The 22,584-nt window shown below is 46.3% G+C and overlaps 1 protein-coding gene across 3 annotated transcripts in view; it reads left to right on the forward strand.

The window, feature by feature from the left end:
• The window catches only part of LOC137521030 (putative ferric-chelate reductase 1), a 153,532-nt gene that overhangs the window by 96,956 nt on the left and 33,992 nt on the right, over nucleotides 1–22,584 (forward strand). For all 3 annotated transcript variants that reach the window (XM_068239751.1, XM_068239752.1, XM_068239753.1), the window contains 5 exons: nucleotides 734–870; nucleotides 1,447–1,541; nucleotides 3,299–3,443; nucleotides 10,620–10,802; nucleotides 14,107–14,205. In XM_068239751.1, coding sequence (XP_068095852.1) covers nucleotides 734–870; nucleotides 1,447–1,541; nucleotides 3,299–3,443; nucleotides 10,620–10,802; nucleotides 14,107–14,205 — 659 coding nt within the window. The remainder of the gene's footprint in view (nucleotides 1–733; nucleotides 871–1,446; nucleotides 1,542–3,298; nucleotides 3,444–10,619; nucleotides 10,803–14,106; nucleotides 14,206–22,584) is intronic.

Consider the following 22,584-nt stretch of genomic DNA (forward strand, 5'->3'; position numbering starts at 1 on the left):
CCTTTATTAAACCATGCAAATTGCCTGGCTCTTCCGGTTGTCCTGCTCATCCTCTGTCTGTAATACTTTTATCCATAGACCCTGCACAAGCATGCAGATCAGATGTTATGACTGGTCTGCTTGTTTCGGCTGTGTAATGCAGAAACTATTACAGCCAAAGAGATCAGAAATACTGCCAGGCAACTGGTATTGTTAAAAGGAAATAAATATGGCAGCCACCATATTCTTCTCACTTTAACTTCCCTTTAAGATTAAGGGCGTGTTTCCACTTGAGCGGAAACCACCGCGAATCCTCAGAGTTTCCCCGCAGGCGAATAGTGCGGGGAAACTCTGCCATAGGGTGCAATGGTAACGCCGGCCAAATCGCTACCGCTAGCGATTCAGGCGGCTTTTCCATCCGAATCGGCGCGGGAGGCTGCGGATCCCATAGCCGTGCATGGCACGGCTGATGGGATTCGCCTGCTTTCCCCGCAGACCCGGAAGAGCCGGCGTGCGTCTCACGGAAACTCGCCTTAAGTAGTGGTGTCTACTCTTCCAAAGACTTAAATCTGCAGATTCTAAAGCAATTCACCAACAGGCAGATGTGCCCAGGTGACACTTCCCTTCTGGTCATTTGAGCAGGCAGATTCTGACACGTAAGCCAATACAGTAATAACATCTAGTGATATTAGATGTGAAGCAAATGACTTGTAATTTTTGTGTGAAAAATAACCTTATGGTCTCCTTCTTTCAGTCTCATTATTTGGGGACCGCTTCTCTGGCTTCTTCATCCAAGCAAGAGATGCTGATAATTTAGATGCTGGCGCAGTGGGCTCCTTCTCGTTGATCGATGATCAAGTGTCACAGCTGCTGACGTGCAACAGAGTAACGGTAAAATTTCACTGTAAAATTTTTAATTTCAATGCCGCAGTAACAGTTCATTCATTGTTTGACTTGGAAATATCCTTCATATGTCTGCCGTATGTGTTCCTTATAAAAGGATAATAGTGCATTTGTGTCTAAAGAACAGCTTGCAGTCTTGCTTAATAGAGGGGTTTTGTTCTTTTGCATATCTGGAAGTGGCTAGTTATAAAAGTTAGAGTTTCAACAGTAGAGTATTTATTTCAACCTAGGCTTTTCTGTTGACTCCAGTCCAACAGCCTAATGAAGCAGTTGGATTGACGTCTTATCAGTTGTTTGAACAATAGCATGCAAATTTTCCTGGTTGTTTCAACTTGTTTCACAGCAAAAGTTGCTTGATAATTGTGCTGCATAAAAGACCGTTGTTGAGTGTGTGAATGGGGCTTAAGAGATGCGTTGACAAGTGGTAATTGCCTTCAAGTCACCATGTGCTAGCTCTTGTTCAAACAAGGCCAATGTGTGCTTGAACTAACAAGGAGAGTGTGTATGGCCAGCAGTTAATGAGCTGTAATCATTGTACATCCTTACTTTTATTTTTTTCCTTAGAATTCTGCAGTAAGTCAGACCAACAAGAGAAGGAAGACACTGGTGGAACTCTATTGGATTGTCCCCAGTAATGCCCCCAAGCGTGTCCAATTTCTGTAAGTGAACATTGCTGTCAGTCAAGTTCTATAAATGGTCATGGTGTTAATTGGCCTTCACAGCTAATAATGGCTCATGCATAAAAGGTATGGTGCACTTTTCAGTCTATTTGTCTCATTTTAGCCACAGTATCAGATCTGGGTCACACCCTAATTCTGTCTGGGACATGCTAACATTTGGTGAATCAAAGCACAGCAGTAAAGTGTACATGCGTGCAGCTCAGGTTTTGTTAGGGGTGGCTCCTTGCTCTCTCCGTAACAGGCCTTTGGTTCAGCCCCACTATGGCTAGGTGCACACATGTCATAACATAAACAGCTGCATTTTATGTTGTGTGCATTTGCGGGTTTTTTTTACCTCAGATGCGTTTTGCGTGCGTCTTAATGCGTTTTCATTTTGCATTTAATGCAAATCACTAGGAAGACAACAGGAAGCGGAAATACATCTCAAACTTTATTTTCTTCGAAAAACGCATACCGTTGCGTTTACATTGACTTTCATTATGTGCGTTTTTGTTATGTTTTTGATATGCGTATTTTCCTGCGGCCCATATACATCCATTAGCAACAAAAACACAGCATTTTCCGCAATGCTAGTGTTTGCTATGTGTGCATCTAGCCTATCAGCGCTTTTCTGAGCATTTTTTTTTTAAATCGCTTCCATTCACTTTTATGAAAATCACAGTAAAAATCGCCACGTAAGCAAAAAAAAATCGCTGCAATTTTTACCACGATTTTAATGAAAGTGAATGGGAGCGATTTTTTTTTAAAACAATCACAAGCGCTCAGAAAAGCGCTTAGTGTGGCTGAGCCCTAGAGTCTTCACTGCCAGTTGAGCAGAAAGGCCCTTTAAAAAAAAAAAAAATAGGCACACGTCACATGAGCTCTGTAAAGGCACTTGGTTCGAACCATTGATCCTTCCAGAGCCTCACATGAAGGGCTTTATGCCTAATAAGGATCCAGTATTCATATTCTCCCATCTCCCTATTAGAGAATGTTAGTGCCCCACTGCCCCTACTATAACAGCAGCACATCTGTGTGTCAGTTCTGCACTACTTCTAGTAAGCAATCATCAAATACTATATCTTAAAGGATACCTGACCCGAGGCAAAGCTATCCAAGGTAAGCACAGAGGTATGTTCACTCTGGATTCACATGCCTCTGTGTTGTCCATTTCTTTTACTGTTTCCCACAAGCCCCCATAATGACTCAGTTAAGGTTCCCTTTAAGCTTCATTACGCCTGCACATTCTGTATGTCTCTGACTGTGTTTACAAAAATTATACTTATTTTATGGGAACTTTTGGGGGCTGGGGGACCGGTTACCCAGTAATTCTTCCATGGGGTTGGGATACCCTTTTAACCTCCATATAAATTGAGTGCCTGAAATTAAAAGGCATCTTGTCTTACTGGTTTTTGTTTTTTTTTTTGTTTGGTTTGTTTGTTTGTTTTTTTAAAACAGAAACTGCATACACACTTTTCTTTCCCCCCTTGAATAGATGTTAAAGCTGGAATATGTTTCCAAGGACACAGCACTTAAACACAATGCACCACATGCCTGCTAATATAAGTAGGATTATTACTATGCTGCATGCTAGCATGTCTTTTTTTTAGATATATTTTCCTGGAAATGTCATTATAGCACATACTGAATAAATGAGTGCTAGCATAGGTGTTGCGTTTTTCAAGTGACAGTTTATCAAAAATATGTTAACTAGTTCAGATTTTAAACTCAATTTATATTGCAATTCTGTTATCCAGAGCCACTGTGGTGGAGAAATATGCCATTTACTGGGTGAAGATTCCAGGACCTGTTATTATCCAAACTGATGCGCCACCCGTCCCACCGATACCAGTGACCGCATCACCGATAAGCATGGACCTCAAGCCTGCGCTAACAGGAAGGGTAAACATCCTGCCCGATAAAATCATTGTACAGCTTTGTCCTTTCAAAATACATGCATGAAAAAAAGGGTGCTGCTAGAAGAGCTCAGCTAGATGAGAACCACAGTCCGCAATTACAGTGTCCAGATGTGAGGTCTCTGCTAGTGATAATCAATGTGGTGATTAATGTCCAACTTGGTGCACTTTTTTTGTTGGTTTGTTTTTTTTTGGCATATTATTTTATTATTATTTATTTATAAAGCGCCAACATATTCCGTGGCGCTGTACAATGTAAGAACACAAACAAGGGATACATAATGATACAGACAATGATGTACATCAAATATGAACACTGGTACAAAATACAGAACAGGTGATTACAATAGCAGATGTAAAATGTTGACTTAAATGTATAACAGAGTGCAAGCAATTAAAATAACAGTCCATGACACAAAAGGGTGAGAGCCCTGCCCTTGCGAGCTTACAATCTAAAGGAATGGGGTGGAAACAAGAGGTGGGGGAAGTATACAGTATAGGTACAGGCAGTGCGTGATTAGGTTATTTAGTGAGGAGTAAATGTAGATGCGAGGTTGAAGGGTGCATGGCCTAAGCTAGAGAATATGCTTGTCGGAAAAGGTGGCTTTTGAGGGAGCGTTTAATGATTTCAAAGGTGGCAGAGTGGTGGATGTGCTGTGGAAGGGAATTCCAGAGGAGGAGTGAGGCATGTGAGAAGTCTTGTACCCGTGAATGTGAGGAGGTAATTGTAGAAGAGGATAAAAGAAGCTTGTGTGCAGATCTGAGATTGCGGTTGGGTTGATATCTGGAAACTAGTGAGGAGATGTACAGGGGAGATAAATTGTGGAGAGCTTTGTAGGTTAGGGTTAAGAGTTTGAACTGGATCCTTTGGTTGATTGGTAGCCAGTGAAGAGCTTGACAGATAGGATCTGCAGAGGAAGAGCGAGAGGAGAGATGAATGAGTCGAGCAGCATAGTTCAGTACAGAATTGAGCGGTGCTAGTCGGTTAGTTGGAAGTCCACCAAGCAGTATATTGCAATAGTCCAAACGAGATATAATAAGCACATGTAAAACATTTTGGTTGTGTCGTGAGAAAGAAAAGGACGGATCCGTGCTATGTTTTTGAGTTGGAGGTTAGGGAGCTGGTTAGGGAGTTTTAATGTGAGGAATAAATGAGAGAGAAGAATCAAATATTACCCTTAAGCACTGTGCTTTGGGAACTGAAGTTATAGGTGTGTTATTAACATTTATTGTAATATCAGGCAAAGAGGTGGACAGAGATGGTGGAAAGACTATTAGTTCTGTTTTGTTCATATTAAGTTTTAAGAAGCGAGAGGACATCGGGAACTCGTGTGAGGAGGGAGCTAAGATTGTGTATCATCTTCATATAGGTGGTATTGAAAACCAAATGAGTTGATTAAGTTACCAAGCCTGTGCATGTAGATGGAAAAGAGGAGGGGATTGAGGTCAGAGCCTTGGGGTACCCCCTACAGACAGAGGATGTGAAGAGGAGGCCTGATCTGAATAAAAAACCGAGAAAGACCTTCCAGAGAGGAAGAAAGATTTTCAGGAGAGAGCGAGGTCCTTTATTCCTATAGATGAAAGGATATGTAGGAGTAAAGTGTGGTCGACAGTGTCAAATGCTGATGACAGATCTAGAAGGATTAGTATGGAATAATAGACTATGAATTTAGCTGTGAGGAGATCATTGGCCACTTTGGTGAGGGCTGTTTCTGTGGAGTGGTTTGCCCGGAAGCCAGATTGAAGCTGATCAAGCAGGGAATTTTCAGATAAATACTGACTTAGTTCAGCATGAAGGTGACGTTAAAGTAATTTAGATGCCAGTGTTCTCCCCAGAATTTTTTTTCCAGCCGGGTGGCATGAAAAAGTAGCCGGGTGGGGCAAGATGAGAGAATACAGGGCCGATGCTTCTGTGTGCAAGTCTGCTTACAGAATAGGAGGTGGTGAGCTGATGACAGCCGGGTGTTCACCAAAACTAGCCGGGTGGAGCACCCAGCTAAAACAGCCTGGGGAGAACACTGGATGCAAATGGAATAAGTGACACTGGGCGGTAGTTGGTAAGTTCGGTGGGGCCTAGAGATGGTTTTTTAAGTAGTGGTGTTACAACAGCCTTCTTGAGTGAGGATGGAAAAATTCCAGTGGAGAGGTATAGGTTAAACAGCGATGTTGGGGCAGGGATGAAGGATGAGGATAGCTGTGGAGTGAGATGGGATAGGATCCAAAGAACAGGTGGTTAGATGGGATTTGGAGATAAGAGAGGAGAGAGAATATTCGGAGAGTGGAGAGAAACTGGAAAGAGAGCAGTCAACAAGAGGAGTGGAGATGGAGTTTGATGTCTACATGGAAAAAACACTACGGATTTTGGCAATTTTATCTGTAAAGTAAGTTGCAAAATCTTCAGCTGATAAGCATGAAGGAGGAGGGGGTGGATGGAGAAAGGAGTTGAAAGTGCTGAACAGGTGCTTTGAATTGTGGGAGGATATGAGGGAAAAACAATATGATTGTTTTGCAGAAGAGAGAGCGATTCTAAACTTGTTCAAGGCTTTTTTGTATGAAATGAAATCCTCAATAGAATTGTTTTTTCTCCAACGCCGTTCAGCTACCCTAGAGCACCCCTTTAGCTGTTTAGTAGCTTTGGTCAGCCAGGGTTGGCGACTGACACAGTGTGGGCAGACATTGGTGAAAGGTGCGATTGCATCCATGGCTTGTGTGATTGAGCTGTGGTAGTGTGCAGCTGCTGAGCCAGGTTCAGAGAACGGTTGTGTGAGGAGAGGTGCCAGGGCATCAGAGACCAATTTGATGTCTATGTTGCGGTAGTTCCTGCGTATATGTGAGTGTGCTTGAGGCAGCGTGGTAGGAAGAGAGGGGGAGAGTGAGAAGTTTAGTAAGTTATGGTCAGAGAGCGGGAGAGGAGTATTGGTGAAACCAGTGATAGAACAGAGACGAGTGAATACGAAGTCGAGTGTATGACTATTAGAGTGAGTTGGAGCAGTGGACCACTGAGACAGGCCGTAGGTGGAAGTAAGTGACAGAAGTTTAGTGGCGGCAGAATTGTCAGTGTCAACATGAATGTTAAAGTCACCCATAATGATGATAGGGATTTCGGAGGACAGGAACTGGAGGAGCCATGCAGAGAAGTGATCTAGGAAGAAAGAAGCAGGGCCAGGAGGGCGGTAGATTGTTGCGAACTGATATTGCATGTAGCTTGAAATTAGAGATGACGGCGACCGGTTCGGGTACCGTTCGCCGGCGAACCACTCACCCTGTACTACTTCCGGATTGCTATGACCCGGAGTAGTACGGCTGTGTTGGGCCAGCGGTGCGTGTCCTTGATAGCGCGCCTGTTGCCGGGCACCCTCTGCGCATGTGCGTGACGTCACGCTTATGCGCAGAGAGTGCCCGGCAACAGGCGCGCGATCAAAGATGTGCACCGCCGGCCCAGCACAGCCGTACTACTCTGGGTCATAGCGGCCCGGAAGTAGTACAGGCACATAGAGATTCGCTGGCGAACGGTTCGCTTGCATCTCTATTTAAAATATGGTCAATGCAAATCCTCTACAGCAGAAAAAGACTGTCCCAGTTTCAAGCTAGTTGCACTAAAGTTTCCATCGGCACAAAAAAATTACTACCTCGTTGATAATGTGTAGTCTGTTCAGTGGCATTCTGGAAATTACCTTTTTATTGCTTACTTTTATCATTGACCTTAAAACTTGTTTTTCTACTTTTTATTACCCGTACAGTTATCATATTTGCTTTAGGCACAAGTAATATTTACTGTTTATAAATTACAAGTTCCCAAAGTACAGTTGAAAGCTACCATTGTAATTGTTTTGCATCTTTGCTGTATTTATACATTACAATGTATCCAGTGAGAATGTGTCTTCTTCTTTTGGCTTGTATTCAGGGGAGACACTGCTAGCAGTGTTTTAAAGTATCTTGTTTGTTTTCTTATTAGCTAATATTATCACTTCCTTAAAGGGAAGGTTCAGGGAGGGGATTAAAAAAATAAAAATAAATTTCCACTTACCTGGGGCTTCCTCCAGCCCGTGGCAGGCAGGAGGTGCCCTCGCCGCCGCTCCGCAGGCTCCCGGTGGTCTCCGGTGCCCGACCCGACCTGGCCAGGCCGGCTGCCAGGTCGGGCTCTTCTGCGCTCCATTTCCTGGGACTTCTGCGTCCCACGCCGGCGCGCTGACGTCATCGGACGTCCGCCGGGCTGTACTGCGCATGCGCAGTAGTTCTGCGCATGCGCAGTACAGCCCGGCGGACATCCGATGACGTCAGCGCGCCGGCGAGGGACGCAGAAGTCCCAGAAAATGGAGCGCAGAAGAGCCCGACCTGGCAGCCGGCCTGGCCAGGTCGGGTCGGGCACCGGAGACCACCGGGAGCCTGCGGAGCGGCGGCGAGGGCACCTCCTGCCTGCCACGGGCTGGAGGAAGCCCCAGGTAAGTGGAAATTTATTTTTATTTTTTTAATCCCCTCCCTGAACCTTCCCTTTAAGTCTGACAATCGCTCTAAGCTTCCCACTGAACAAAGAAAGTACTGTTCTGGTAGTACATTAGTTGCTGTAAAGAATATCTTGGAGCAAAGCAGAAATGCTGAGTTGTATACACTTTAATAAATGCGTTAAAGTGTACCCAAGGAGGTGTAGGTGTGACAGAGGCATGTTCCCTGGTGCATGACATTCCTCTTCCGCATCTCAAAGCCTACTTCCACCCATTTTTTTTTTTCTGTTTAACCTATTTTGGTACCTGGACGTAGAGACTACGTCCAGGAACCATGCGTGCTCCCGCGACCGATCGCACGTGCGCTCCCAGCCCGCGGTTCGTTGGCCAGGCAGTCAGTGAATCGGGCTATGGTGCCCGATCACTGATTCCTACCCCCCGCTGAAAAAGCGACAGCTTCTCTCGGAAGCTGCGCCTTCTCTGGCTGTTACCTCCCCCATGTGTCGCTCTAAGCGTGTGTTACGCTTAGAGTGACGTCATGTAAACAAACTCATGGCCGCCATCTTCTGGCCAAAAAGTAATACTACAACTAAAAGTAAAAAAAAATGAAAATCAACACACATTTACATTATAACACTACTGTTTACCTCCCACCCTCCCAAAACTACCCAAATAAAATGTTTAATATAAAAAAAAAAATGTAAATAAAAAAAAAATGTAAATATTTACCTAAGGGTCTAAACTTTTTAGATATCAATGTAAAGATGAAATATTTCTATATTTTTTTTTATTTTAAACTTGTAAATAGTGATGGATGCAAAACGGAAAAAATGCACCTTATTTCCAAATAAAATATTGTCGCCATACATTGTGATAGGGACATAATTTTAATGGTGTAATAACCGGGACATATGGGCAAATACAATACGTGAGTTTTAATTATGGAGGCATGTATTATTTTAAAACTATAATGGCTGAAAACTGAGAAATCAATTTTTTTCCGTTTTTTTTTTCTTATTGTTCCTGTTAAAATGCATTTACAGTAAAGTGGCTCTTAGCAAAATGTACCCCCCCAAAGAAAGCCTAATTGGTGGCGGAAAAAACAAGATATAGATCAGTTCATTGTGATAAGTAGTGATAAAGTTATAGGCTAATGAATGGGAGGTGAACATTTCTCAAGTGAAAACGACGGAACGCGAATGGGTTAACCATCTTGTGTCTGTACCCTATTCTCCTACTGGCTGCACCATTACTCTACATGTGAAAACTCAGTATTATGTAGTCCTGTATAAAGCACATGCACTGCTCATGGTTTCTGAACAGTGGCGGTAGCATCCCATACTTTTGGTTGTAGGGGTCAGCAGGCATGGATGGTTGCCTGGCAACAGGGAGGAAGCCACACTAGAGATGTGCATGGGTACATAATCCACATTTGAGTTATAGATACTCATTTGATCTATACTCTGTGCAGTGCTTGATATACATCTATAGGAGTGGCAGGGCTGAATGGATGGTTAGTAGTGGCTATGTTTAACAGTGCTTGTGTGCTGTGCCATACACAGTACAATCGAATTGTTAGATTTCCCCCCTCCCCCCCCCCCCTTTTTTTTTCTATAAAGACAATCCATGGGTTTATATGAAAAGGGCGCCTGGTGGAGCCCATATATACCAACTTCGGCTACAAAAAAGGCGCCTGGTGTAGCTCATATAAACTTCGGCTACAAAAAAAGGCACCTGGTGTAGCCCATATAAAAACTTCGGCTACAAAAAAAGGCGCCTGGTGTAGCCCATATAAAAACTTCGGCTACAAAAAAACTCCAGGATGTGTTAATTACTATTCCCCCTCCAGGCCGCCATGGATAGTGGGGGAATGAAATAATTTGGCTTACAGTGCTTGTAGCCCATATAAAAACTTCGGCTACAAAAAAAGGCAATAATATGGGCTACAAAGGGGCACCCTACTGTAGCCGAAAACCTTGTAGCCGGAAAAAATATGGGCTACAAAGGGGCGCCCTACTGTAGCCAAAAACCTTGTAGCCGAAAAAATATGGGCTACAAAGGGGAGCCCGCTTGTAGCCTATATTAAAACTCGGGCGTCCTTTTCTACACCTTGTAGCCCATATTTCCAGAAATAACATCGATGTCTATGGCGGCGCCCTTTTCATACAGGCAGCTCAGGCGCCCTTTTCAACCGATACCCAATCCATTGTAGACAGTAATCGAGGAAAAAAATATTTATTTTTCTTCTCTCTAAAAACTTGATCAGATATGTTGGAACAATTAGAACTGACATTTTTATTTGATCATTTCGATTTGTTTCATATTTTCAGAGAAATGGATCAAGCGGAAAAATTGATCAGATTTCTCTGGTCAAAAAAGACCCTAAAAAATTGAATTGTGTAGGGCCACCTTTATACAAGACTTAATTGACGTTTATGTGTTGACAACTATGCTAAGGGCAGTGGGGAATTGCAGGAGCCAGTATGCTATGTTGACAGCATGTCACTGATGATAAGTACATGACTAATGCATTTTCACAAGGTGGAAGTTGTTTATACTTGGAGTTCTTGTAATAGTATACAGCTCTAACGTGGAATAAATTAATTGTTGCATATTTCCAGAATGGTAAAAAAAAAGTACAATATTTAGTCCTTTATACCTATAAAATGCAATGATTGTGATGAGAGCTACAATTCTTCTCACTGATTTTGTATTTCTAGTTCAACTCGTCTGGCTGCGGCAGCAGGAGGTTCTGCATCAGGAATCCAACAGACTGTGACCCGAAGCGGGATGTGCAGTGCTTCTTCTTGTCCTTCCAGAGGCAGGGCAGTTCCGTGCAGATTGAAATGAGTGGTCCGGGGAAAGGCTATGTGGCTTTTGCCTTGTCACATGACCAGTGGATGGTTAGTATTATATCCAGTCCAGTGTGGCACTTTTCACAGCAGATACCTGGTTATTTGGTTCAATCTAAAAAAAAACCTAACCTTCACATACTTGTATGCAGAAGAGAAAACCTGGAAATGGCTCAAATGGCTGCTATTAATTTATGAAAGCCTTGTTACAGCTTTTTGATTGGGTGATGTCAAACATTACTTTTGTTGCTTAGGAGCCATTACATTGGTCACAGCCAACGGCTCAGATGTCCAGCGCTGTTGGCTGTGGCTATTTTTTTTGTAACATTTTTGGCTAACTTTTAAAAGATTTACAGATAAACCTTTTGATATATCGTAATGGTTTTTCTTCAGACTTGTATCCTGTATGCGCAGCACAAGAGTCTGAGTAAGGTACTCTTATAAACTGAAAGCCTTAAAGGAAACCTCCAAGGAGGAAAAAAAAGATCTGCTTACCTGGGGCTTCCTCCAGCCCGTGGCAGCAATCCTGTGCCCTCGCAGCAGCTCTGGAGGCTCCCGGTCTTCTCCACTGCAGAGCCCGACCTCGCCAGGTCGGCTTCCGGGTCAGCGTCTTCTGCGCTCCATCACGCGGGTCACGTGGTCCGGGGGAGACTTCATCAGGACGGTACTGCGCAGGCTCAGAACTACTGCGCCTGTGCAGTACAGTCCTGATGACATCGGCCGGACCACGTGATCCGCGCGGTGGAGCGCAGAAGAGGTCGACCCAGCGAGGTCTGGTTCTGCAGCGGAGAAGACCGGGAACCTCCGGAGCTGCGGCGAGGGCACAGAACGGCTGCCACGGGCTGGTGGAAGCCCCAGGTATGTGGATTTTTTTTTCTCCTCCTTGGACACTCACTTTAAGGTGGCCACACACCATGCATTAAAAAAAAAAAAAATCTTTTCAATTTAAGAAGTGCAATCAATTTTTTTTCTGATTTCTTTCCCCAATTATGAAAAAGTGATTTAAAACTCAGAAAAATTGCTTGGGTCTGTACATCAAGTAACTGACAATCTACCCTACATCATTCAAATTTCATAAAAATTCATCAGAAAAATCCAACTCTCCCGATCTTCTCTTATCGAATAAAAAACAGGAAATTCGATCAGAATTCTCAAATAACAAAAAAAAAAAAAGGCTTTCGATTTTTCAGTACCACCGATCGTATTTATTGAATTGGTGTAAAATTGTATGGTGTGTGGCCACCTTAAGTTTTCCATACGCCCCAGATCTCTCTCAAATACCACTCCCTGGTGCCTCTGCAGAGTGCAGTGAGGTGTGACTTTCTGGCTGGGACACACCTTCACCTTTGCTGCTATTATCTTCTGGTGCCTATTCCACATGACCCAGCAGTGTGCATGGGTATGTGCATGCCACCAGGTCACTACGGGCACCGGGAAATAACAGAAGCATAGAGGAGGGAGTGCTCTGGGTGGAGAGGTAAGTGTGACTGCTTCACTACCCTAATACTGGAGCAGTACACACATACCACACACACCACAGCACACACACCACAGCACACACACACCACACACACACACACCACACACACACACACCACAACACGCACAGCACAACACACGCACAACACACACACACACACCACCACTAGAGATGTTGTGAACTGTTCGCTCGGCGAACATCTCTGGGGCTTTTACTACTTCCGGATCGCTCTGACCCGGAGTAGTACTTCTGCGCTGCCCGGCGAAGCGCGTCCTAGATCGCGCTCCTGTTGCCGGGCACTCTCTGCGCATGTGCGTGACGTTGTTCATGACGTGACGCACATGCGCAGAGGGTGCCCGGCAACAGGAGCGCGATCTAGGACGCGCTTCGCCGGGCAGCGCAGGCGTACTACTCCGGGTCAGAGCGACCCGGAAGTAGTAAAAGCCCCATGTATTCAGAGATGTTCGGGAACCGTTCGCTACATCTCTAACCACCACACACACACACACACACACACACACACCCTTTCAACCACAGAAAAAAGGAGTCCGGAAGGAATTTTTTTCCCTTTTGGGGCTAATTGGACCATGCCTTGTAAGAGTTTTTTGCCTTCCTCTGGATCAACAAGGATATGTGAGGGAGCAGGCTGGTGTTGTACTTTATTTTCTGGTTGAATTCGAAGGACGTACAGTATGTCTTTTTTCATCCCAAATAACTATGATAAAACTCCAGGTGCTGTTACCCTAATGTATAAGTGTGTGTGTGTGTGTGTGTGTGTGTGTGTGTGTGTGTGTGTGTGTGTGTGTGTGTGTGTGTGTGTGTGTGTGTGTGTGTGTGTGTGTGTGTGTGTGTGTGTGTGTGTGTGTGTGTGTGTGTGTGTGTGTGTGTGTGTGTGTGTGTGTGTGTGTGTGTGTGTGTGTGTGTGTGTGTGTGTCCGGATGTGTATGTGCATTGATACATTACCTGTCCTGTGTTGTGGTGCCTGTCCTGTGTCGTCTAATCAGATTCAATCAGAGAGAGATTTGTTTCCTGGTCGAATCTGCTCATCATAGTTAGGTGTATGGCTATCTTTAGTCAGTAAGGGCTCTCATCCAAATTCAAAAACTTCGTCCCTGAGGCTCTGTTCACATCTAAAATCGAAATCTCTGACTGCTGTTTTTTTCCCCACCTCCCGGCACTCCACTGCGCGCTACAATTTTTGGCAACCCGCTTTTGTAAGCACTTTTGCAGAGCGATTCCGTTTTGTCACTTCCTGACATCAGTCAGGAAGTGAACTCTTTGACCCGGAAAAGAATAAATACAATGTATTTATTCTTAAAAACGCGAACGCAATCAGTGCATACAGCGATTTTGTGAGCGTTTAGCGCTCTTCCTGTACCTTCCATTAGAGCAAAATCGCCCCCAAAAATGGTACAGGCCCCGCTTTGCGGAACGCACAGCACACGAACCACACTGATATGAACCTTCTCATAGAGAATTATTGCACAAGCGTTTTGTGGGCGAATCGCGCTTGAAAAAAAGCCAAAAATGACCTCGATGTGAACGAGTCCTAAATGGTGGCTGACAAACTGTAAGGCAAATGCTAACAAACCTAACAATACATATCCTTTATCTTTGTGAGTGTAGATATATCATATAGATGTCAGCTGTGACTGTGGTTTTCTTATTGAAGATCTATACTGAATTAACTGATGGTACTATAAAGAGGATTGTCTAAACATGTAAACAATAATCTTTCAAGCTATTCCGGGCAAATGTATTAATTTTGCATTTGATTCCTGTGCAGTGGGATAGTTTTAGTTCTGTGGCACTGTACTATACCTTCAGAATTCTATCCATGTATGTGTAGCAATTATTGTATCTGTGTTCTTGTAGGGGGATGATGACAACTACCTGTGTGTGATGGATGGCCAGACTGTTGATGTAAACCCTGCCTACAGCACTGGACGATCACTCCCAAGATTGGCTCTTCCGGTAAAGCCTGGATATTGATTTCAATCTTTCCTTTGTAACTGATAATTCTGTCTGGGAAAAAAATGTCAGCTGGAGGAAGGGCTCCGCCTTTGACATGGGAGACCAGGGTTCGAATCCTGGCTAGGGTCAGTACCTATTCAGTAAAGAGGCCATGGGCAAGACTTAACACTGCAGGGTGGCCTCTTGAGTGCCTAGTGGCTGCAGCTCTTGAGCGCTTTGAGTCCAACAGGAGAAAAGCACTGTACAAATTAAAATGAAATGTTCACCTTACATTTTCTAGCAAACTTGTCACGTGGTCGATAAGTTCCTGCAAGCCTGAGATAATAGCCAGACCCTACCATAAACCTCAGGTTAACAAGGTTTCTCTGAACGTCTGAAGGCCCACCTAAAAACACTGGTAAAGAGAGCAGGGGCGTAACTAAAAATCATCATGGGGCCCCCAGCAAAATTTTGATGGATGTCCCCATTGTTCACACCCTTGCCTGTGTCGGTGACCCTCACAGTCTGGGGGCCCATCTTTCAAGTGTCATAAAACAAGTATGGGCATCATAACCTTCACACATATAACAAGTGTAGCCACAAAAACACCTGATCTGAATGATGGACCCCTTTCTCTGTAGTTGGGGCCCCCTTGCATCTCAGGGTTCCCCTGCTCTGTTGCAGGGGCTGCTCCCTTATAGTTACGCGCCTGCAAGAGATGAATTATTATTAATGTCAAGATGGATTGGTGTGGGTCAGACAATCCTAACTTTGAGACTCTACTTGAGGAGGGTATGGCCTATAGCCGCCCCTGCCTATTACACCATTGACCCAATAAAAAACATTCCCCCCATCAAGAACAAAAGAGACAGGAATTCAGTTGACGTGGATAAATAAAAGGCCAGAGCAGCCCTTCTTCTTTATTAAACTTAAATTAACAATTAACGTAAAACTGTATTATGTAAACAAAAAGGGGGAGGGATCCGGGGCAATTCCACCATAACTAAAACTGGCAAGCAGCCAAAGAAACCAGCCCCCAGCCGCGAATGCCAACTCAGGGACAGCTGCATGCCAACCACAGACTTCCTTTTTGCAGACATGGACCTTCAGGAGGAATTCGCACCGAGGCGAAACCTCCCTTCCACTTATTGACCACCTCCGGATACCTCCACCCCGCCACAGTAAACGGGTATGAAACCTCATATCCGTGCCACCCACCACAAACTAAGGGCTCTCTGGATCCCCTCACTCAAGGCCAAGGTCCAAAGGTCTGTTCCCACAGCATTGAGGTGAACCCTATCCAGTCTCAAAAATCGGGCAGTATCTGTCTCCAGATCAACATGATGAACTGCCCCCCCCCCCCCCCCCATTTCTCACCACAAAACGGGATACCTCCCGATTAAGCTTCTTTCTAGCCCTGTTCACCCCTTCTACAGATCTGGCCTGTCTCCATCGAAGCCTGCCCACTACCTCGGACCAAACCAGGATTGTATCTGGAAAGCTGGATCGAAGGCGCAAAAAAATCAAATTTAATGTCACGAACCAATTGTCTAGTGGTTCGGGAGGCCAAGTCATTTCCACCTGCATGGATAACTAATATGTCCGGGGGTCGATCCAAACGAGCAAAACGATGGACCTCGGGTACCACTCTTGACCAAGACATACCCGGAACACCGATCCAACGTACACGGGCATGTGCCCTCAGAAGGCCCAATTGACGGCCCTCGGGGTGTACTCCTACTCGCCTGGCTCCCCACACCACATATGAATGGCCAAGAATCCAGACCAAGCTCTGCCGATCCTCTGAAACACAAAGTGGAGAAACAAGCCGATTATGCACCCACTTCTGGCCCGAAAAAAAACCCTATAAGTCTATGACCCCATTAACTCACAGCAAATGTGGTCTAACATACGACAGGAATCGTGACAACTCCCACCAACCGATCTGCTTTATGCACGCATTATCGAGGCCCCACCTGGCCGCTTCCGTAGCTGCCCCGATCCGAAAGGAGTGAGATGCAAAGTTAGCAGGATCGTAACCTGCCAGACCAATTAGCTTCCTAAAAATGGAAACGAATTGGAAACTGGACAATGGCAGCCCATCCTCATGGCATAAGAAAGGAATGCCCTGCCCCGGTCTAACAGACAAAAACGTGCGAACCGCCTGTACCGGACTAACCGCCGAACCAGGTATGGGAAAGAGAAATCAGTCTTCCCCTCCCCACCTGGTCCGTCTTTGACCTACGCAGATAAATTCTTACCAAACCGGGCTCTAATCGGACATCCCCTTTTAAAATACCACCAGGCTTGTTTTTGCTAGGACTCACTAGCTCCCCGATTCTAAAAGCCCCAAAGAAAGCCAAAGAAAAAGCAACAGAAAACAACTGAACCTCGTAGGAAGAAAAACAAACAACCGGCAAATGAGCAGACATGACAGACAACATAGAAAAATACACCGGATGCCGCGAATCGCACGCCTTAACCCCTGACCGATAGCCCTTCATGGCCAAGCGAACTCTGGAATCTTTCGTCACATCAGACACCCCTTGCATTCTGACATTCTGAACAAAAATGCAAGTGCCGTTAACTTTTTTGACAACGCCATCGCCGACACACCCTTCGCGCCGTTACATGCCATAAAATGGAATAAGACACATAGACGATCACTCTCAACGCCACTATTGCCAACTTGCTGCATTAACTCAGATTATTCAGCCCATACTGCCGAATAGGCCTTCCAGGTGGAAGCCGCTACCGACCGAGCCATCCACTCTTCTATAATCCTAAAGGAATCGCCCTTAGAGTGTCCGGACAACGCAGACCCTGAAGTTCGGCTCCCGGTGCTTCTCTCCGAAATCGGTCCCACTGAAAACGAGAGAGGGCGTCAGCCACATCGTTTTCGGAACCAGGCACATGAGCCGCAAAAACAAACATATTGCAACGAAGACAGGACAGGACAAGGTGACGTAACAAACGAATGACGGGGGGGGGGGGGGGGGAGAGGCCGACCCTTTATTAATGGCCATAACCACCCCAAGATTATCACAATTAAAACGGATCCTCCTGTCCTTTAACAATTGACCCCATAATTCCACGGCTACCACTATCGGGAAAAGCTCCAGCAGCATCAAATTCTTCGTAAAACCAGCCCGCACCCATTCTTCGGGCCATGGGGCTGCACTCCACTGACCAGCAAAGTATGCCCCATAACCACAGGCTCCTGAGGCGTCTGTGAAGAGTTCCAACTCAAAGTTAAAACACTTCTCATTCATCCAAACCGAACGACCGTTAAAATCCGCCAAGAAGGTGAGCCACATGACCAGATTGTCCCGATGATCTTTCGTCAGCCGAATCCGGTGATGTGGCGCCCTCACACCCGCCGTGGTGCTGGCCAATCGCCTGCAGAAAATACGCCCCACGGGCATAATCCTACAGGCGAAGTTCAGTTTTCCCAGCAGCGACTGTAACGACCGAAGCGTAATCTTTTTCTCTGCCAATGCTTCACTAATGGCTCCCCTTAGGTCCGCCACCTTGTCATCCGGCAAACGACATTCCATAGCGACCGAATCAATAGTAATACCGAGGAATTTGATGGTGGTCTGCGGGTCCTCCGGTTTTTCCTCTGCCAATGGGATCCCAAAACACTTACACACCCGCTGCATAGAAGCCAGCAGATACGCACAATTCGGCGAATCCTTTTGACCCATAAACAAGAAGTCATCCAAATAATGGATGACCGAGGCCAAACCCGACTCCTCTTTAACCACTCACTCCACAAACCTGCTAAATGACTCAAAATAGTGACACGAGATGGAACAACCCATAAGCAGGCACAAATCTACGTAAAAATTACTCTCCCAAAAACAGCCTAACAAATGAAAACTGGATGGGTGGACAGGCAACAAGCGAAAGGCAGATTCCACATCAGTCTTTGCAAGCAGCGTCCCCTGACCCAAACATTTTACCCACTTTACTGCCTCATCAAATGACGTGTAAACCACTGAAGACTCCTCAGGGTCTATACCGTCATTTACAGACTCGCCGTTGGGGTATGACAAATGGTGTATTAACCGGTAAGTGTTGGGCTCCTTCTTGGGGACCAGGCCCAGCGGGGAAACCACCAGATTGGGAAAAGGACAATCACTAAAAGGACCCGCCATACGCCCCAACGCGACCTCCTTGGATAATTTCAACTGATTTTAAATTGCGATAAGGGGGAGGCCTGACTGTAGAACAAGCACTCGGTATCACGAAGCCATCTTTAAAGCCACTGTACAATAAGGACGCCGTTTCCGTGTCTGGGAACCTACTGTATTTAGGAACCGCTCCATCTCTTGAACCATCACTGGCGTCCTCCCTCTTTCTTGCAGAATCGGAGGAACGACCCTTACCAGTTTTGAAACATCTGGTCGAGGGGTGAGAGCCGGCGCAGGAGGAACATTCATGTTTAAATCGATATGAGCCCGCGAAACGACAGGATCCCTCATTGTACTGCCAGCACACTCCTTTCTTCTTGGAGGCCGGCTGTCCCGGATTACCGGTACCTCCGGCCCACCCCTGAAAGGACTGCGTGCTACGTCCCGCCGGCATCATCACTTTCATCCATAAACTAATGTCCTTGTGGTCCCAACGGACCAAAGGACGCACCGCTTTACGCTGACGGAATTGCTCGTCATACCGAAGCCAAGCAATTCCGCCATAAACCCAATGAGCCTCACCAATGCTGTCCAGGTAGCAAAAAAAGACCTGAACAGCACTCCGGCTGTCGTTCCCCGATGACGCTAGCCAAAATCGCAAAGGCCTGAAGCCAATTTTGGAAAGTACGCGGAATAAGCCGGTATTGCCTACGTTCCTCCTCCTCCTTCTTACACTCATCTGGCTTGGCCCTATCAAGGTTAAATTTTTCAAGCGGCAACAGGGAAAAAATTTCCACATACTCCCCTTTCCAAATCTTTTCCCGAACCTCAGATTTTAAATGCGACCCCAGCGGACCCTCAAAACAGACATAAACCTCCCCGTTCGCGGAGTCCACCAACCTGACCTGATCCGTGGATGAGGAGGTTACCAAAGGAACCGCTGCAGGCTTAGCAGGCGGGGCTACCGCTGCCTGCGTTGATGAACTAGGTTCACCCTCCGTAATCCCAGATGCCACGGGGGGCTGGACAAGGAGAGACCCCATATTGGACACCCCATTCCCGCCCGCCAAATTTGATGTGGGAATAGCACTCGTACCCGCGGAACTCACAGGCCCCGTCCAAGCGGCAACCGGTGACGACACCGGTGCCGAGACCCCGGGACCCTGCAATGCACCACAAAGACCCTGCAACAGACTTGACACAAAAGCCAACACAGAAGCAGGGGGGAGGGGGAAGCAGCAACAACACTTGCAAGCGAAGGCATCAACAGCCCCCACCCCCATCCCCCAACTGCCTACCCCCACTACCATTAACCCCCCCGAACCCCAGACATCTCACCTGGCTGCACCGAATATGAGCCCAGGTCAGCCGAAGATCCAGATCCGTCCTTGTCGTCACCACCTTCACCCTCCGAGGAGGAGACATTGCTCTGCCTAAGGGAATCCCTGGTGACTCCTCTAGGAGGGCTCTGTAAGTTTTCACCCCCGGATTGGGGGCCTTGCCTTCTGCCGCCGGAACCACGGCCATTGCGTTGCTGGGAAGGTACAGAGGGAGCCTGCATGCCGGAGCAGGCAACCGCGGGGGCAGCCATGAGAGGCTGTGGGGCCTGACTAGAAGACGGAGCCTGCGCATCGGGGATGGCAGCCGCGGGAGGCCCAGCCGGGGCCATCGATCCGGAGCTAGATGAGGAGGCCTGCCGGGAGGAGAGGGCAGCCGTGCCACTGCGGGCGGAAGCACCCGCTCCAGACTTCTTCCGGCGTTGGGCAGACACGCTCCCCTTGCGAGGAGCAGCCGCCGGGGAGGCCACACAAGATGCCGGCGATACGGACTGGGATGCGGAAGAAGCGGCATTGCCGGGAGAGCTCCGCCGATGGAGGGGATTCCTCCCAGCCGCCTTCTTAGCCGAAGCCTTGCGCCGCTTGGCAGAAGGGGCTGGAGGGTCCCGAGGGGGGCTCCCATTGCGGCGCTGAACTCTCTGGGAGGTGTCCGGACTGAGGCGCTCCGGAGGGCAGCTCCTCCGAGCCTGCATGGACACCCCAGCAGCTACTGAGGACGGATCCGGACCCAGGAGACTCATGTGGCTGGAAACCCAGTCGGCTCCACGGGCAGCAGCTTCCTCCCTGATCCTCCGGACCAACGCCTCGACTTCCATGCTGCAGGTAAGGGAACAGCTCCAGGGTCCAGCTCAGCTTCCCAGGTTCTGGAATGATCCCTGGGGACCGGAAACTCCACCCCCCCCCTATATATCCCAGATCCCTGGAACCTCCCCTGCCCTTCGTATCCCTGGGTCAGCCCACTACCCTTTCTCTCCCCCCCACAATTAACTCCTGCATTCCTGGCCACGACCAACCCCCTCATGGGAGCCCTCCCCTAGGCCCTGCGTGCCCCAGTCCGAGCTCTACTAGTCTGATATTCTGTAATTGGAGCTAAATGAATCATTGAGTGCTTTAAAACAACCCTGAGGCTTATTGCATAGGCTGGCTAGCAAGGATATTGTTAAATCCTGTTTTATTTTGTCACGTTGTTATCTTTGAGTTTTATTTAACCCCTTGTAACCTATTCACCTTCAGTGTTTCTTGTAGCGTTTTTGTGTCACAAGATTCTACTCCTGTAGAAACTTCTTTTCGTTATTTTAATTCTTCCAGAAATGGATGCACTGAAAAAATTCCCCTTATCTTGCCATTCTTTTTGTCCACTAAGAAAGTGTACCTAAGCAGTTGTAAAAGTGACAAAAGCGAAACTAAGGCTGCATTACCTGTACCAGTTTATGCTAGCTGCTTGTTAAAGTCACCCTGCAGTTGACCTGTGCATACAAGTCCACTATTCTATCCTGAACCAGAAGCCCTTATTAAAATGACATTCTAGTTCCTGTAACGCCTGTCCTTATCCTAAAACGCTTTCTTTGGAGGGTTTTCAAGCTATGTGAAGAAATCTTGCATCTCCTTTAGGCCTAAGCGAATCACTCCCAACCCATTTACTTCTGATTACTCATGCTGTCTGCTCTCCAAAGTACAGAGACCTGACAGCTAGATTCATTAAAAGGAAGGGGGGGGGGGGGGAGAATGATTATGCAAATTATGATGCAGATTTGAAGTGCACTTTTCTTGAGGCCCCACCACCCTGACTGCAAAAAAAAAAAAAAAAGTTACTTACGTATGGACAGACTCTGGATCCTATAGCCTTCCCTGTCCTCTCTTGTACCCCTCATTCCAGAGCCATAACCCCCTTTTAATTTGCTACCTCAGGTGGCGTCAGAAGCACTTGTGTCCCCATGTGCTTCCGAATATGGGTGGCTCCATACTGCACATGCACGATTGTCGCAGAAGCACGCTCACACGTGCGGTACGGAGTCACCCATCTTCAGAAGCACTCGGGGACACAATTGCTTCCCAAGGGCTCACAGATGTGTATTCGGCCAATTGGTTGAGTATACACAACGGGAGTTACAATGTTGGAATGAGAGGAGCAAAAGAAGACAGGGAAGGCTCTATAGAATCCAAAGCTTTCCCTCTCCATAGGTAAGTATCTGACCTTTTTTTGCCTTTACATTAACGTAAATGGGCTTCTCCTGGACTAGAGAACATTGGAGAAAGTTACAGAAACTTTTCTGATTTGACACAGGTGCAGATTCCACACATTGGCCTCCTAATATGAGGATGCATCAGAAGGCACTGACCTTGGTACAGATCATTTTTGAAGCTGGAGCTGTTGGCACAAAGCAGTGGGTGTGAAAGTCGACAAAAGCAGCTGGTGACACTTTAACTGCACTTGTCTTTAATTACACATAGACCAAATATCCAGCCTCCCCCCCTTTTTTTTTTTTCACATAGGCCTCAATTCACTAAGCTTTATCAAACACTTTATCAAACGTTTGATAATTTACCTCATGGGTAAAATCTAATTTTGAATTCACTAAGGTGTTATAGATTTATTGAACATTTCAACAATAAAACATTCGATTAAATATATAACACCTTAGTGAATTCAAAATTAGATTTTACCCATGAGGTAAATTATCAAACGTTTGATAAAGTGTTTGATAAAGCTTAGTGAATTGAGGCCATAGTGTGTATATATTCTACACTCTATAACTTGACTATAGCCCCTCATTACAGGGTCCCTCACCTATGTTCCCCCATGCCAAATAGCAGAGGCCATCACTTAACTGATCAGTGCTGAGTTTACACTGATTTTCTTCCATGTTATATCAGTTGTTGCAGTGTCAGTGGTATTGGAGATTCAGCATTGTTTTTGTTGCAGAAGT

This window comes from Hyperolius riggenbachi, chromosome 6, assembly GCF_040937935.1.
Source record: "Hyperolius riggenbachi isolate aHypRig1 chromosome 6, aHypRig1.pri, whole genome shotgun sequence".
In the NCBI taxonomy this organism is placed as follows: Eukaryota; Metazoa; Chordata; class Amphibia; order Anura; family Hyperoliidae; genus Hyperolius; species Hyperolius riggenbachi.